Source organism: Pogona vitticeps, chromosome 5 (assembly GCF_051106095.1).
Source record: "Pogona vitticeps strain Pit_001003342236 chromosome 5, PviZW2.1, whole genome shotgun sequence".
In the NCBI taxonomy this organism is placed as follows: Eukaryota; Metazoa; Chordata; class Lepidosauria; order Squamata; family Agamidae; genus Pogona; species Pogona vitticeps.
Genome location: NC_135787.1, coordinates 10219666 through 10235976, shown reverse-complemented (window position 1 = coordinate 10235976; position 16311 = coordinate 10219666). Strand labels below are relative to the sequence as shown.

The following is a 16311-nucleotide window of genomic DNA, read 5'->3' as shown; positions in this document are numbered from 1 at the left end:
CCACTTTGTACAATCCACCGAGGAGAGAGTAAACCACCCCATAAAGCCAATCGCTTGATTTAACTGGCTTCCATTGATGAAAGCTCTTACACTTAGCAGGTGATCTATTACCATAAATTTCAGCCTAGCTGTCACTTAGCTACAGTTATCACTGGATAAAAACACTCACGACGGAAAAAGGTTGAGGTAGGAAGCGAATGGATACATCACTGGGGGCTTCTACATATAAAAAGTCCCTCTAAAACCCAAATTGTCAGTGCCAATTATGTGCTGAAGGACCATCTCTAGCTTTCCAGGTAGTGGAATTCTACAGTGAATCATTAGCTTTTCTTTATCATAAACACCGAAGGACACAGGTATTCTGCGCTTTTCAGAGTAAGAGATGGTCTCTGTAGGTAACACCAATCTTAGCTACTCTGTTTTGGAGGCTCATGGGCTTTATAAATAAATGGTGGTTCTCAACAGGATTATTTAGGTCCATGGCTAGGCTCCATTTAGCCTGTACCTATATGGAAGTGGCATCTCTTTGAATTCTCACCTCCAAAGTACAATTTTTGGAGTTGTAGGCCTTAAGGGTGTCTCAGCAGCTGTGTATGCCAGGCTGGGGAATGTGTCACCCTCCAGACATTGTTGGTTTTGGTTTTTAATGAGAAATATATACATATATAGATTTTTCAATGGAGCCACTTAATTACTGGTCTGTCATGATGAACACCGGATTCCATAAGGCAACAGTTTCATCAAAGGTTTTACACTTTCTCTTCTACTAGATTACTGATTGGATGACTAGAGCTAATGTACGGAGGAGCCTCGTGGCACAGTGGCTAAACTGCAGTACTGCAGCCAAAACTCTGCTCATGACCCAGGTTCAATCCCAGGTAGCTGGCTCGAGGTTCACTCAGCCTTCCGAGGTTGGTAAATTGAGTATCTAGCTCTTCGGGGGGGGGGCAATGTGTAGCCTGCATAATTATATTACAAACCACTCAGAGAGTGCTTTAAACAGTATGGGGCGATCTATAAGCTTTTCTTTGCTTTGGGAGCAACATATGGAGGGGTGCCTGAACCCTGGCCCTAGACTTATTTGGTACTTATTGCAGCATTTCTATGCGAGGCCAGAGTGGGAGATACCTTCAGTGCTATTAAGTCAAATAAACAGGACTACAATTCTGCATGGTTCAAGGAGAGGTCGTTCCATGTCTCCTTGCTTTCATCGGAACTGCAGAACATTTCACGTCCACTCAAGTAGGCTGATGTTCCAACCTAGATAAACCCACATACAGTAAGTTGGCACCAAGGTGGGCCTTATGACAAGCGCACACCTTGCTACAGCCAGCAGTCTGAAAGAAAGTAAAAATCTGGTGGGAAGGTTGATCTTCCACCCACAAAAGTCCTGTTGTGCTTTTCTCCTAGCTCCACTGGAGCCTCCTTTGCATGTGGCACCTTCTGGTTTCTAACTAACTGATCAAGGCTGGCAGTGAGAAGACAGCCAAGGGAGAGCGGAGCCAATTTGGGACCCCTAGAAGAATGGAATGCTGCTAAGAGGTGATCCAGAAGAGGTGATTCAGTGCTTCCCTGTTTTGGCAGCCTCACACGATTCTGGTTCCAGTGAGGTAGCTCCGTTGTGGAGTGGACGCTTGCCAAGATGCGCCGCTTGTTCACCGCTCAAGCAAGCAAAAACAGACGGGTGTCAATCTCCCCTTCTCTCACATGATTGCTATAAAAATACCAGGATGGTTTTTTTTTTAAGTATAGTTCTTTTTTCCCTTTTTTAAAACAATTTATAAAAAAGATATGACCGCCCCACCCCAAATATGTGTTCAGGCTATTAAACTTCTGTTCCATCATGTAAATTGTTGTGAACTTTCACCTCCAAGTTCACTTGCTTGACCTTTGCCCCGCTGACCTTGTAGGCACTCTCCTTTTCGTAGAAAACGTTCAAGTTCTTCACAGTGCAATATTGTCTGTTGACGTTCTTTTCCACCCTCTCTGTGCTTTTCTTGGCCGCCTCCACTTTGGTGTTGAGGGGATACACCTCCATGAAGTCTTTGGCCGTCGCCATTTTCTTTCTCCGGTGCTTCCGGCACTTTCTGGTCACAAAGCAAGTGACCAAGAGCATGAGAAACAGAAGCATGACAGCCGCCAAGGCGCTCCCAATCGAAGCCCCCATCTGTGACAGAGAGGCCGCGGTGACAGCCTCGTCCTGATCTAAGCTGAGAGGCTTCATATTTGTGCCATTTTTGACCTGGTCGCCTTCGTTGTCATAGATCAAGGAGTCGTCCAGCATCGCTCCAACCTTGTGGTCTGCAAGATCACGGCGGCTGCGTGTCAGCTGGTGTAGAAGCGAACGGGGTACCCGAGGTCCTGCAATGGTCTCGGGGCCAATAACATAGATCACCTGAAGGTACCACTGGTGTCCAGCTTCCACCTATTCGAAAAAAAAGATTTAAAAAAACACAATGACTTGAGTCACTACTTCAAATTTTTGAAAAGTTGGGGGAATTAGATTAGGTGACAAACCTTATTTCTCAGGCCCAAGGGAGCTGATAGGCTGAAATCCAATAGTACATCACAACTACAATACAGAGGACTTGACTCACCCAGTCCCCACTGATTCAAATGGGCCTCCTCTAATTGCGACTTGCTATTGAATTTCAGCCATGGAACTTACTTATCCAAGATATTATAGGTACAGTGGTGCCTCGCATTACGATATTAATTCGTTCCAGCGAAATCGCTGTAGAATGAAAACATCGTAAAGCGAAATTTAAAAGCCCATAGAAATGCATTAAAACCTGTTCCAATGGGCTTAAAACTCACCGTCCAGCGAAGATCCTCCTGTCTTGCGTGGAATCCATCCCTAAACACAGCGGGAGCTATTTTATTTACCCGGTGGCCATTTTGAAACCGCCAATCAGCTGTTGGCAAATTGTCCCCGAAGCAGGGAACCGATCATCACAAAGCAGGGAACCGATCATCACAAAGCAAAATTCCCCCATAGGAAACATCGTTTTGCGATCACAAAAAGTTCATCGTAATGCAATTTTGCTGTTAAACGAAGAGATCGTAATGCAAGGCACCACTGTACCATCTTTCAATCATATTCCCAGGGTAATTTAGCAAGAAGAATAAAACAACTAAAGCAAGTTCCATAAAAAGGAAGAAAAGAAAACCAGAAGACCACAAAAGAATATAAGGTTAAAATTACATCTAAAATATCTGGGGAAATAAAAATGAAACAAAACAAGGACAGTGAAAGGTGAACCTCTCTGAGGAATGTATCCCACAATTCAGGTATTACTGCCACAATGGTCTCTTCTCCCCTAATAGTCACCTACCTTAGAAGAGAGCCCTTTTAATAAAGATTTCAATATATGGATAAATGGCTAAACTTCTGGAAGTACCCTGGACTGTAAGCCATGAAGAACATATTTTATTACATTCAGTACCAGCCACATGATACACATTGTTGTAGGCTTTTCGGGCTGTTTGGCTGTGTTATTAAGGAAGAAAAACCTTAAGAACACGGCCAAACAGCCCGAAAAACCTGCAACAATCATCGGCTCCTGGCCATGAACGCCTTCGAGAATACACCGAGGGGAAACATGACAGCAATTTTCCAATATCTAAAGGGTTGCCACAGGGAAGACGGCATCAATTTATTCTCCATTGCACCTGAGGGTAGGATAAGAACCAATGGACCTGGAAATGAGGAGGAATTTCCTGATGGGGAGAACCATCCAGCAGTGGATCAGCTGATGTTGTGGGTGGTGCCCCATTGCTGAAGGATTTCAAGAAAAGATTGGACAGCCATCTGTCCAGGATGGTATGAGGTCCGGGATAGTATGAGGTCTCCTGCTTTCTGGTTGGACCAGAAGTATCATCACAACACGCAGTGCTATCTGGCAATCTAGAAGTCACATGATGCATTTACCACCTTTTCCTAAGAAGTCATTGAAGACTGGCCTACACTACAGTAGCCAAACCTAAAGGTTACTAGAGCAGATCAGGGTAACCCTGTGCCTGGACAGACTTGGAGCTGTTAACAGCACTTCATTCTCCAAGAAGTGTTTTTGTGATAATGATGGGAAAAGGAGCAGCCCAAGCTATAAACTGTTGGGACACAATGAATACAAGTACAGGAATACAGCTCCATTGGGCAAAAGAACATGTCCACAACACTCTGTCAAGGTTCGAAATTTTGTGTGTATGGAGTGCTAAAATAATTGGGGGGAGTGTAAAAAACAGTAACTCTGAAAATGTACCCTGCGTCCAAGAAAGTGGAGTTTGAACCAATGTGTGCTAAAAGTCACTACAAAACAATCAGCTAATTCTCCGTCCCTATCACAGGGAAAGCAACATCAATGCAGAATAACATTGCCTTATAAATGGCAGTTTGCTATCTCTGAAATTGCTAAGAAAGCTGGTTGGCAGGTTGGCAAAAGCAGTGTAAATTCTCATAGAAACTCAGTAAGATGCATTAGACAGGGTAGCAGTTTGTTATACCAGTGAATTTCAACTGTTGACAATTGGAAGGATAAATAAACATTTCAAAAGGGCATTACAACCATCCAAAATGACAGTTTAGGCAAGGAGCAAAGGATGAGAGGAGAGCCCCTTTTACAGGCGAGGAGACCCTGCCGGGATATGGGGCAATTTTTTATAACAGTATGGAAATATACTTGATGTGATTATGTAACTGTTTTTCCTTGATAATGAAGATACTAATCTAGATGTATGGCTTGGCTGAGAATTTTTAAACCTAGTGACTATTCTTTTGTACAGCTTGGTTAGGTTCTTACTGTTTCCTTTTGAAGCACTTTATTAAGTTGTCACAGCTAAATTTCTGAAAGAGCATGTTAAGTTTTTATAGTCACAATGTTTGACTACTAAATAGATAGAAACCCTATTTCTGCTTGCATATGCTTGTTAAATAAAAGAGAAAAGAGAGATTCTCTAGGCCGTTAGTTCATCTACTTTCCACGTACCTTATAGAGTGCATCTACTTTCATGATGAATCCATCCACTCCAGGCATGTTGCTGACCAGGTGAAAATCTGGCCGATCTGAGGCAAAGCAGGCATCAAAAGGTACGTCATGGAAATATTTGTCAGTCACTTCTGGTTGATTCCGGTCCTGCAAGGTCAAGAAAGTAGGCCATGATTACGAATGAGAAAGAGTTTGGCTGGAGTCAAGAATCTCTGCAAGAATGGCCATTTCGCACTGCAAGACAATGCCAATCTTGCCTCCGAAACTCTGAGAAGTCTGCAGTGCATTTCTGATAAATAAAATATGCACAAAACCACACACAAACATTTAAAAAATGCAAACTGGTGAAAAAGGCACACAAACATGCTTTACTTAATGAAAGAGTATGCAAGATGCACACATTATGGAAAAGGCATGCAAAAATATGTGCATTAAAACCAATGCATACAAAATTTGTACATACAGTGGTGCTTTGCAAGACGAATTTAATTCATTCCACAAGAAGCGCTGTCTTGCGAAAAAATCGTCTTGCGAAAAGCAGCTTCCCATACGAATGCATTGCAATGCATTCCTATGGGAACCTCGCAAGACGAATGAAATTTTTTGTCTTGCGAGGCATTGGTCTCAGGGAAAAAAACGTCTTGCGAAGCACGGCCATAGAAGAAGCCGTCTTGCGAGGCACCATAGCAATTGCAAAAACCAATCGTCTTGTGGATTTTTCGTCCCATGAGGCGTTCGTCTTGTGAGGCATCACTGTATTTCCATGTAGGAGTTAAAAGCAAAGTTTTGTAACCTGGTGCAGACAAAAAGCAGGATGAACACGCAGGTATAATTTAGCTGTAGATTCTGAGGAGTTCGCCTCTTTTAACATCTGGAATCATCTCCTGATGGATGTAGCTGGCCATCCCATACCTGTACCCAATCTGGGATGACATCCCCCCAAACCATACGGCAGAATGATAGATAAAACTGCTTTGTCAGAGTAAGTTGTCCAAATGACCTCTCCATCCTTTCTGTCACAGTGGTTGGAAAACAGAAAGATAGACACAAATGATGGTTATTTTTCAGCATTTCCTGGGGCCGGTTGGACTAGATGACTTTTGAGATCTCTTCCAGTCTTACAACTCTATTAGTCAACGACCCTCAAATTATTGCATGGAAAATTCTCCTCAGTTTCATCCTGCCAAATGCGTGGTGCAAAGCTCGGCCATTTCCACCCCTCTAGGGGAGTCACAGCTCAAAGCGTCCCTCAAGATGCAGGAGTTATATTATTTACCAGCAGGAGGAAACGATGCTTCAGGTACTTGCTGGGCTGGATGCAGCCATATTGGGGTCCTTCGTTATAGATGGTTCCAGTTGGGTCAAAGAAAGGCACGTAGCCATCCTTCCCAGTGCAGAGGTAGACCTTCTCCAGCTGCAGCTTGTAGGCTGAATTAAGGTTTTGTTCAGGATTCCACATGACTCGTCCATACAGGATTTGACCTGAACAAAGGGAATATGCAGTTATCAGGATTATTACAGATCAGGTTGCAGCTGGCCTCTGGAAATGGCCTAGAAGCTTCAAGCAGAATGGAATATAATAGCTGCTAGAAGTGCATAGATCCTGAAGCTGAGGCTCCAATACTTTGGCCATCTCATGAAAAGAGAAGACTCCCTGGAAAACACCCTGATGTTGGGAAAGTGTGACGGCAAAAGGAGAAAGGGACGACAGAGGACGAGATGGTTGGACAGTGTCATTGAAGCTACTAACATGACTTTGACCCAACTCCGGGAGGCAATGGAAGACAGGAGGGCCTGGCGTGCTCTGGTCCATGGGGTCAAAAAGAATCGGACACAACTTAATGGGCCATTCTCTTAACAAAACAAAAAGAAGTGTAGCTGGTTTGCCTTAATAGAACCAATTTATGAATGAACTACACTGGGTTTATGCACAGTGGGTGACTTTCGGGAGAATTTTCCTGCCACACCCTGAGCTTGGGAAAGTTCTTGGTGTCCAAAAAGGTAATTTTCTCAAATTCTGATCCCAGCACTAGACCTATATTTTGGAAAGGAAATGCATTCTACTAAATTATAATCTGAAAAATTCCTCCCTCTCTCTCTTCAGTATCAGTTGTGTGGTGCAAAGCTTGTCCATATCCATTCCGAAAGTCTCTGTAGGAGTCATGTTATCCTGGTTCAATGTTTTTTTGCAGTGGGATATTGAAATACCACCATGACACAATATCCCATTCCAACAAGGGGATCAAAACACACCTTTTGAGAAAGCACCTTTGTAGTCCATCTCTGCCATTGACATTTCTGATTTCGTTGGGTCCATGAGAAACACTTTCTCATTATTGCAGAGCTGAAATTCAGTGTTCAGAGAATACACAACGGGAACTGGACGGTTAGTTTGCTGAAAGGCAATTGGGATCAAAAATCTAAATGGGGGAAGAAAAGGAATAAGTAATTGATGAAGCAATATCAGAGTTAGAACAGATATTGTCCCATGTATCTCCCCACCCCCCAGACCAGTGTCATGAAATTCCACATTGATTCACATTAGCTTGGTACTGGCCAACCCAATATAAAACAACTTGAGTCTCGGGTTTTTGTCGTGAGCCCATTCTCCAGATCTCAAGGCATTCAATCATTTCCACAGGGCAGCACCATATTGTGGGCTTCGTTCTCATAGCTTCAGATCATGCCATTTAGATATTGCCCAGAATAACCATTGTGCTTTTCATGCTCTTGCATACTAAAGACCTAGTTTGTTTGCTTTTCAATTCATGGCTTCATCTCTGCATTTTCTGTCTAACGCACATCAGGATTTGGCAGCTCTCAAAAGCTGCACCTTGTGACTTCACTAGTGCCTTCTGCTAGGTCTGACGTTCTGGCCCATATCTCAGGGAATGAGATGCTGCCGAATTGGCAAACCCGGTTGTGTGGCACCTTCCTTTCTACAAGATGGTGTGCAAAAATAGGTGGTTGTTACTGTTATCTGCCATCACATCATTTCCAGCTTATGGTGGCCCTGTGAATTAATGACCTCTACAAGGTGCTGGAGGAGACTCTTGAGAGTCCTCTGGACTGCAAAGAGAACAAATCTATCCGTTCTGAAGGAAATCAGCTCTGAGTGCTCACTGGAAGGACAGATGCTGAAGCTGAGGCTCCAGTACTTTGGCCGTCTCATGAGATGAGAAGACTCCCTGGAAAAGACCCTGATGCTGGGAAAGTGTGAAGGCAAGAGAAGGGGATGACAGAGGACAAGATGGAAGTGACCAACATGAATTTGACCCAACTCCTAGAGGCCGTGGAAGACAGGAGGGCCTGGTGTGCTCTGGTCCATGGGGTCATGAAGAGCTGGACACAACTTAACAACTAAACAAAAACAAGGTTCGAAACCTAATTCAGGTCTTGACTCAAAGCTGAGGCTTCCTTCTCATGTTAGGTCTTCCTCTCCTCCTAGCACTTTATCCTTCGCCTAGTCTTATGATTTATTTATTTATTTATTTATTTATTTATTTATTTATTTATTTATTTATTTATTTATTTATTTATTTATTGGACTTATATACCGCCCCATAGTGCTACAAGCACTCTCCGGGGGGTTTACAATTTTTAATTATACAGGCTACACATTGCCCCCCCCCCCAGCAAGCTGGGTACTCATTTCACTGACCTCGGAAGGATAGAAGGCTGAGTCAACCTTGAGCCGGCTACCTGGGATTTGAACCCCAGGTCGTGAGCACAGTTTTAGCTGCAGTACAGCGTTTTAACCACTGCGCCACGAGGCCTAGTCTTATGATCTTTCCCATGAGTCTTGTTTTCTTATGATATGTTCAAACTATGATAGCTTTGATCATTTTAGTGTCTGGTGAGAGCCCAAGCACAATTTGATCTATAAACCATTTATCTGTCATTCTATCTTTTTACATAAATAGACCTTAAGAATGACACCATTTGAGGATATTGCCAATGACAAAGAATATGCTTTGAAATATTTTATTACATTCAGTACCAGCCACATTGATACACATAGTTCGGTGCTGGCAAAAGAAACTAGGTTGGCATCATAAGAAAAAGAATTAGAAAACACCTCTGTAATATTAAGTATATATGAACAGGTACTTGCTGGTACCGCGCTTAATAAAGAAAGGGCATACAGAAATTAAATTCTGAACACTTGACAGAACAGATGGGAATATGGATAAAATCCCTCTAGAAAAAAGGGATGGACTGGACCTTAAAATTAAAAATGGTAAACCCAAAGGGGCTGCAGGGAGGAAATTCATATCTTTATCTCCTTTGACATACTGCAAAAAGATTCAATCCAGCCTTTTTTAAAAAATTAATTTTAATTTAATTTAATTTTTTTTCTACTGGCACTCCCTTAAGTCTTTCTGAACAGATAAGGATAATGTTAAGTCTTTCCAGATGTTAACTTCTGGGTAAAAGATATTAAGTATAGCTTCAAACTATCAGGTCCCTGAACATTTATTGTACTGATTAAATTGGAATTTTAAACTGTAAATGAGTTTATATAAGTCTTAAGGCAGTAGAACTACAGTGGTGCCTCGCATAGCGACAAAGCGATTTCGTCACTATGCGATTTTTAAAAGCCCATAGGAATGCATTGAAACCCTTCAATGCGCTCCTATGGGCTTCAGACTCACCTTTAAATGAAAATCCTCCATAGGGCGGCCATTTTCGCTGCCCGGTAAGCGAGGAATCAGTCCCAAAAAACAGTGGGTGGCCATTTTTTTATCCGGTGGCCATTTTGGAACCGCCAATCAGCTGTTAAAAAATCATCGCTATGCCTTGATCGGTAAGCGAAACAGGGTACCAATCATCACAAAGTGATTTTTGCCCATTTAAAACATTGTAATGCAATCGCTTTTGCGATCGCAAAATCTTCATCACTATGTGATTTCGTTGTTAAATGGGGCACCCATTAAGCGAGGCACCACTGTATTGTAAATGTGCAGATCTCTCTCTCTTTCTCTGAATGCTTCTTCTTCGTTTATACAGGGCACCGTAACTGAAGCGAGCATAAGAGAAATGTTTCCTTACTTTTCGGGCGCATGTGCGGTGCAGGGCAAAGGCTTGTCCCCTGGATCTACCCATGACTGGGTGGGCTGCACGGTACATGGGATTAAGTAGATGGTGTATTCTCCAGAGTAGTCCTTCCTAGAAATGGAGAAGTACCTTAATTACTGTATTGATTTGCGAGTGTGTTTTATACCCTTAGGACTTTTGCTCCTGGCAGAAAACAGCTGTTAGTCTGAGCCGAAAGCTGGCTGTATCGAAAACAAACATAGGAACGGAACAGGCTTCTGGGTCAAGAGCTAATCATGACTGGGAGGTCCTATAATGTCAACTGGTTTCAATTCTTGTTCATTGTCCCTTGGTCATAAACAAAGAATTTAAATTCTATGATCTGTGACCTTCATTACTTTGAGAACCTAGTCCAGGATGTATCACTTGACCGGGAATGGGCCAAGTTTGGTCTTCCAGATGTTGCTCAATGGCAAATACTAGTGCCCCTCATCATAAATTAGGCTAGCTACAGCTGATGGAAGCAACATCTGGAAGGATTCACTATGCCATCCCAATATAGCCAGTTCCAAAGTAGACAGGGGAGTACAGCTGGAAAGATAGTGTCATCAAGAGGGAATTGCATACTGACTTTCTCAGAGAGGAGGAAAGAAGAGGTGACCCCCCTCCCAACTCTCTCTCTCCATAATCTGCTCCCTTCCACAAACATACTCTGATGATTCTGCACGGCTTGAAAAAGAAGTTGGCTTATTGGCACTAAGCCAACTCTAGCACCCACCACGCTCTATCATAGCACCCTTCTTATGTCAGAAGACATTAAGAGAAGAGATTATCTGTTGCCGGAGCTATCCGAGACTGGAGATCCCTCTGAGAGAAGTTGCATAAGTTGCATCTTGCATTGCAGCTTCTACAGAGCAGAGGGTTGGACAGGATGACTCTTCAAACTTCTTCAACTCTAAGATTTAGTGAAAGGAGATTTGTTTCCATATCAGCCCTTGTTTTACTCATTTGGTTTGACCTCTGTCATTTTTTTAAAACAAAAATTTGCATCGAATTCCCAATAACAATCAAAACCCACTGAGTTTCACCACTTTCTCCAAAATCCTAGCACTATGCATATCCACTATCCTTCCACCCCGTTCCCCCCCATCAGATCTACATTATTCTGCTCAAATGGTTGTGTGATTCTATTCTTTCCCCGCAGACCAAACAACTTGGACTCCCTTGAACAGGGCTTTCAAGGGAAAGACGTTCCTTCTTACCTACTGTAGGAACTAGTTGCTCTCCAGAGCTGATAAGGAGAATCAAAGGTCTGACCGCTCCATAAAAGCTGCAGGTCAAACTCAATCCCTCCCAGGTGATCCGGAGTCATTATGAAAGATTTTGCATCGGGGAGAGTGTGATGCTCCATTACAAACTGTCCTGTACAGATGAGAAACATGTGTGTTCACACTAAGAACAGCATTCACACATATGCAGTCAAGTTTACAGTACTTTACAGCTTGATGCTGGGAGAAGGATGCTGATAGCTGGAGTCCAAAAGAGCCACATTTCCAAGCACCAGTTTAAAATAACTCAGTAATAACCTACAGCAGCCCTGCCCTGCCTAGGGGGATTTGTAGTCCAAATCATTAAACTGTCCAAGTCTTGGTTCAGATGACTTTACACAGGTCATCCCAGCAATGCTCGTGTCAGTTTGTACCACTTTTTGCCCTACACACCTATTGGACTACAGCTCCTATCATGGCCAAGCAGCAGGCCAATCATCAAGGCAACAGCCATCTCTTCTATGCTCTTCAGCATCTGTTACTCAAGAGAGGTGTAGACTCTCTAAAGGGGAAGGGGTTGAGCACCACCTAACCAGAATCCAGGCTGCTGCCAGCGATGGTTTCTGATGAAGACAGAAGTATCTCCAGAAGACCAACTCCTTTCTAGATCTATTATGGACAGAAACAGAATGGTGATACAATCTGACCCAAGATTTACCCGGCTGTGCCGCACCCATCTCCTGTGTTGCTAAGCCTCTCCTCTACCGGAGGGCAAAGGAATGTTGGAATATTGTCCCCTGGACTGCAAGGACGAAGAACAGAAGGAGCTGTAGTTCCATGGTGGAATACACACTTTGCAAGCAAAAAGTCCTTGGTTCAAGCCCTGCATCTCCAGGTAGATCTAGGAAAGGACTGTCCATGAAACCCCGGAGAGTTGCTGTCAGTGGCAGTCAACAGTACAGTGGTGCCTCGCTTGACGACATTAATTCGTTCCAGCGAAATCACTGTAGAGTGAAAATGTTATCAAACGAAATAAAAAAACCCATTGAAACGCATTAAAAACCAGTTAATGCGTTCCAATGGGCGAAATACTTGCTCATCCAGCGAAGACCCTCCATACGGCGGCCATTTTCGGGTGCCTGTCTTGCAAAAAATGGCTCCTAAAAACAGCGGGGAGCCATTTTGAGCAGCCGGCGGCCATTTTGAAAACTCGACAATCAGCTGTTTTGATCGTTGTAATGCGAAGAATCGGTTCCAGAAGCAGGAACTGATCATCGCAAAGCGAAAAAAACCCATTAAAACATCATTTAGCGACCACAAAAACATCGTTGTGAAGTGGATTCATCATTATACAGGGTAATCGTTAAGCGAGGCACGACTGTACTAAGCTAGATGCACTACCATTTGGGCTCAATGTAACACAGCTTCCTGTGTTCTGACATCCCACAATGAAAGTCATTGTTCCTCTTTCCATTTTAATACACTAGCAGGATGAAGGCAGGATTGCTCCCATACTGGAAATGATCACTTCATATTCCTTACTTTCAGGACTTAGACTAAGCCAAGGCTCATAAACCTCCCATGAATAGCAGGACTGCAACCTACAACAAGTGAAGGATGAGTGAAAAGGAATCTTTCCTCCGACAGCTGAAATGCAACAGTCTGCATCTGTCCACGTCAGGACGTGGGACAAAGGCCAGGGCATCTGCGGCAGAAAGCACGACCTTCTCCCAAACCAAACAGGTTTTCAGGCACCGTGTTTTTGCTGGTTACCTCTGAATTTGGCATGAGTCTTGAATTCAATGACCAGCCGGCCATCCTCTCTGATGTAGATCCTGATGATCTGCAGCCTAGCAGAAAGGACGCTGTCAGTCTGAATACCTGCAGGAGAGAACAAAGGCAAGAAATAGGAGATAAGGAATGGATTTCGGACCAGTCCTCCTGATCCACAACGAAGCTGCAACCAGAAGAGAAAGAGCCACGGCAACGAAACCCAGCTTTACACTGGCAATGCAAATCCTCTGTTTAGTGGTAGATTTCCTCCTTCCAAAGGTTGTTGTGGGTTTTTCGGGCTTCTTGGCCGTGTTCTGAAAGTGGTTCTTCCTAACGTTTCGCCAGTCTCTGTGGCCGGCATCTTCAGAGGACGGCAAACTGTGCTCTGGGTAGGCTTGAGAGTGGGTGGAGTATTTATGGCTGTGAGAAGGCTAGTTTGTAAGGTAGGCTATTGTCCTAATCAGGAGATGGTTGATTAATGTGTTTTGTTGTGGATGTATTGTTTTGATAAGGAGGGGAGATTATCTGTCCCTGTGGTTGATGGGTGTCATTAGCTGGTCTTTTGTGTGCAGTAATCCACTGACCTTGTGGCTGGGTGGAGTTCATTTACCTTTTGCACTCTGTGTTTTTGAGAGCTGGGAGCCAGGTTTTGTTGAGTTTCAGACATTCCTCCTTCCAGTTGAAGTTTTGTTGATGCTTCGCGAATACATTCCTCCTTCCACTTTGCCATTTGTGAGGCTAGCGAGGTCGGCTTATTTATTTATTTAAGCCATAATCATCTTAAACCCACTTACTAATGAGAGAGGCACACTGAAGACAGTGACTGATCAAATATGCATTTTACGGCATGACTAGTTTACTAGGCTTATATTGCACAGTGTGAAAAAAGTTCCGTTTTGGACGACAGCTTCCAGAATCCCCCAGACCAACGGCCCCATTCTAAAAGCATTAGTCCAAACAAGTAATGCTTCTATGCTCTGTAGGCCACATGTATCCTGATTGCCACACCACCACTATTGCACAGGTGGAGACACTGCTATTGGCCTGAAACTGCCATTAGCTAATGGTGGAGAATGCAAGGATTCACAGTCTAATGTCATCCGGAGGGCCATGTTTGGTATTATAGAGTTCAAAGCAACAATATAGGGTTTATTCCCATCCAAACTTTGATCAGAAATAGCATCACAGCATTGCTGCATTATCAAAATGTGCCAGAAGGGGGCAGTGGGGAGAAAGTCACCTACCTGTCCTCCAGAGAACAGTATCGTAGAAGAAAGAAAATTCCATCTCGGTGTGATGTTCCAGGGAAGCCCACCCTCTAGGTGCGGTCACATAAATGTAGGACACGTAGAGTGGAACATGGACTGTCAGGAAGGACTGTGCTGAATCTCGAACCTAGAAACACGGGCAGAGAGAAAGCAGTTATGATATCTGCATTAAGGAGTCATGTGGCACCTTGAAAAGTAAGTTTCATTTGGTGTAAGCTTTCATGGAATGCAGTCCACCTCATCAGATGCATAGAGTGATGCCTGAACAGGCTGGTATTTCTACATTTGCTAAATATGGGCAAACCCTGATCCTCATCTTAAAAGTGGTTGTTCAGCAAACAGTAGTCGGGAGGTGACAAGAACATCCCCTAAAAGATAAGCAGATACACATAGGAACAGTAACAAAAAAGTCTTTATCCAGCTTGGCTCTCAAGGGTATAATGTACCTGTTTAAATAAACATGAATGTGTCTATCTTTCTTCATTTCTGTTCCTATAACACACTTCAATCCAAGCATGTGTAGTATAAATATCATCATCATCACTCTTTATTATGGTCACAGACCAGCAAGATTTTTTTTTTTTAAAAAACAGAACATAAAGAAAAAAAACACTCCTATATGTAGCATATAAAACCTTCTTTCAGGGTGATTTCAACATTTCCAACAGTTCTCATAGCAATCAACAAAAATGTAGACACCCTGTCAGTAATCTAAGTAGACTCACCCTCTAAGCAGGACAGTAACAAATCTGTGAGGCTACCGTGCAGACAGACACCTATTAGTGGAGAGATTAGCTTCTTTCTACAATCATCATACATTCTGCAGTGAAAAATAACATCCTCAACTGATTCAATACCCCCATTTCCAGAAGGACAAACTCGATCATTAAATGGAATTTCCCTAATTAGCCCATCTAGTAGAGCTGATGGCAATACATTGAAGTGAGCGAACATGAATGCTCTGCTATACAAGATGGAAGGCCCAAGAGTTTCCTTAAGAAGAAAGATTGAAGATTTTGATGTGGGCATTGAATCCCAGTATCCAAATAGGGATGCCATAAATAAGTTGGGCCAGAGTCTTGGCCGTATAAATTTGAATAGCAGAAGGGTTATATTGACCTCCTTGCATGTAGAAAAACCTTAGGATCTGCTGCTGACTAGAACTAGCTGAATTAGTCACCTGCCTACGCTGTTCTACCCAAGATTGTAGGAACATTGCAGTTGTAGGAACATTGCTAGTCTTTCAGTTTCACAAGAGTCTTTGTTTGGTCATAACAGACTAACATGGAAACGCAAGCTCCATGTACCGGGTTATTTCTTTTTGACACAGATGAACAGTGAGGGAACAAAAGCTTAGAGGCAACGATTTGCGCTTTGTCAGTGACAAAGCCAATGAACTCATGTTGTGCTGAGGCAGAACTTTGCAACTGCCAAGTCAAAGTGGAAATAACTTTCCATTTACACTCTGTCTTGTACTTCCACTGAAGACTTCCATAACACCCTTTAGCACAATTCCTGTGCTACTGAGCTATCTCTTCCCAGAGAGAGAGAGAGAGAGAGAGCAGAATTCAGAAGCTGTCACACAGACCTTGAGCCCTTCCATTTCCTTTACTGCCAATTAATAAAGAGAGCACCGCCAGGAGCCAAAGTGCCCTTTTATCTTCCCCTCATTACAGATCATTATTATAATTGAGGTGACTAGCGGAAAGGTTCTTCACAGCTATTAATATTACAGGGCAAATTTGGTTTCTTCGTTCCTTGATATGGGTGAGCCTTCTGCTTAAAGCCAAGATGGGAGCTGTGTCTCTCATCACCTATGCCAGCCCTTCCATTACTCGGAGTGAAATACCTGTCCCAGGTAGGACAGGGCAAGGCAGACCACCTCCCAACTCTTTCACCATTTGGACTTTCTGTGCTGTTGGAGGTCAGACACACACAAGCCACCCAACCTGTCCTGGGCCACCTAAGCTAGCCTGTTGC

At 43.3% G+C, this 16311-nt stretch overlaps 1 protein-coding gene across 1 annotated transcript in view; it reads right to left on the bottom strand.

The window, feature by feature from the left end:
- Positions 1-666: 666 nt before the first annotated feature.
- FRAS1 (Fraser extracellular matrix complex subunit 1) overlaps positions 667-16311 on the bottom strand; it is a 299294-nt gene continuing 283649 nt past the window's right edge. Inside the window, exons 67-74 of the mRNA XM_078394488.1 lie at positions 14308-14458; positions 13064-13171; positions 11285-11444; positions 10038-10154; positions 7239-7405; positions 6262-6467; positions 4986-5132; positions 667-2425 (exon numbers count right to left, since the gene is read on the bottom strand). Of these exons, the coding sequence (XP_078250614.1) occupies positions 1826-2425; positions 4986-5132; positions 6262-6467; positions 7239-7405; positions 10038-10154; positions 11285-11444; positions 13064-13171; positions 14308-14458 (1656 nt within the window). The 3' untranslated portion in view covers positions 667-1825. The remainder of the gene's footprint in view (positions 2426-4985; positions 5133-6261; positions 6468-7238; positions 7406-10037; positions 10155-11284; positions 11445-13063; positions 13172-14307; positions 14459-16311) is intronic.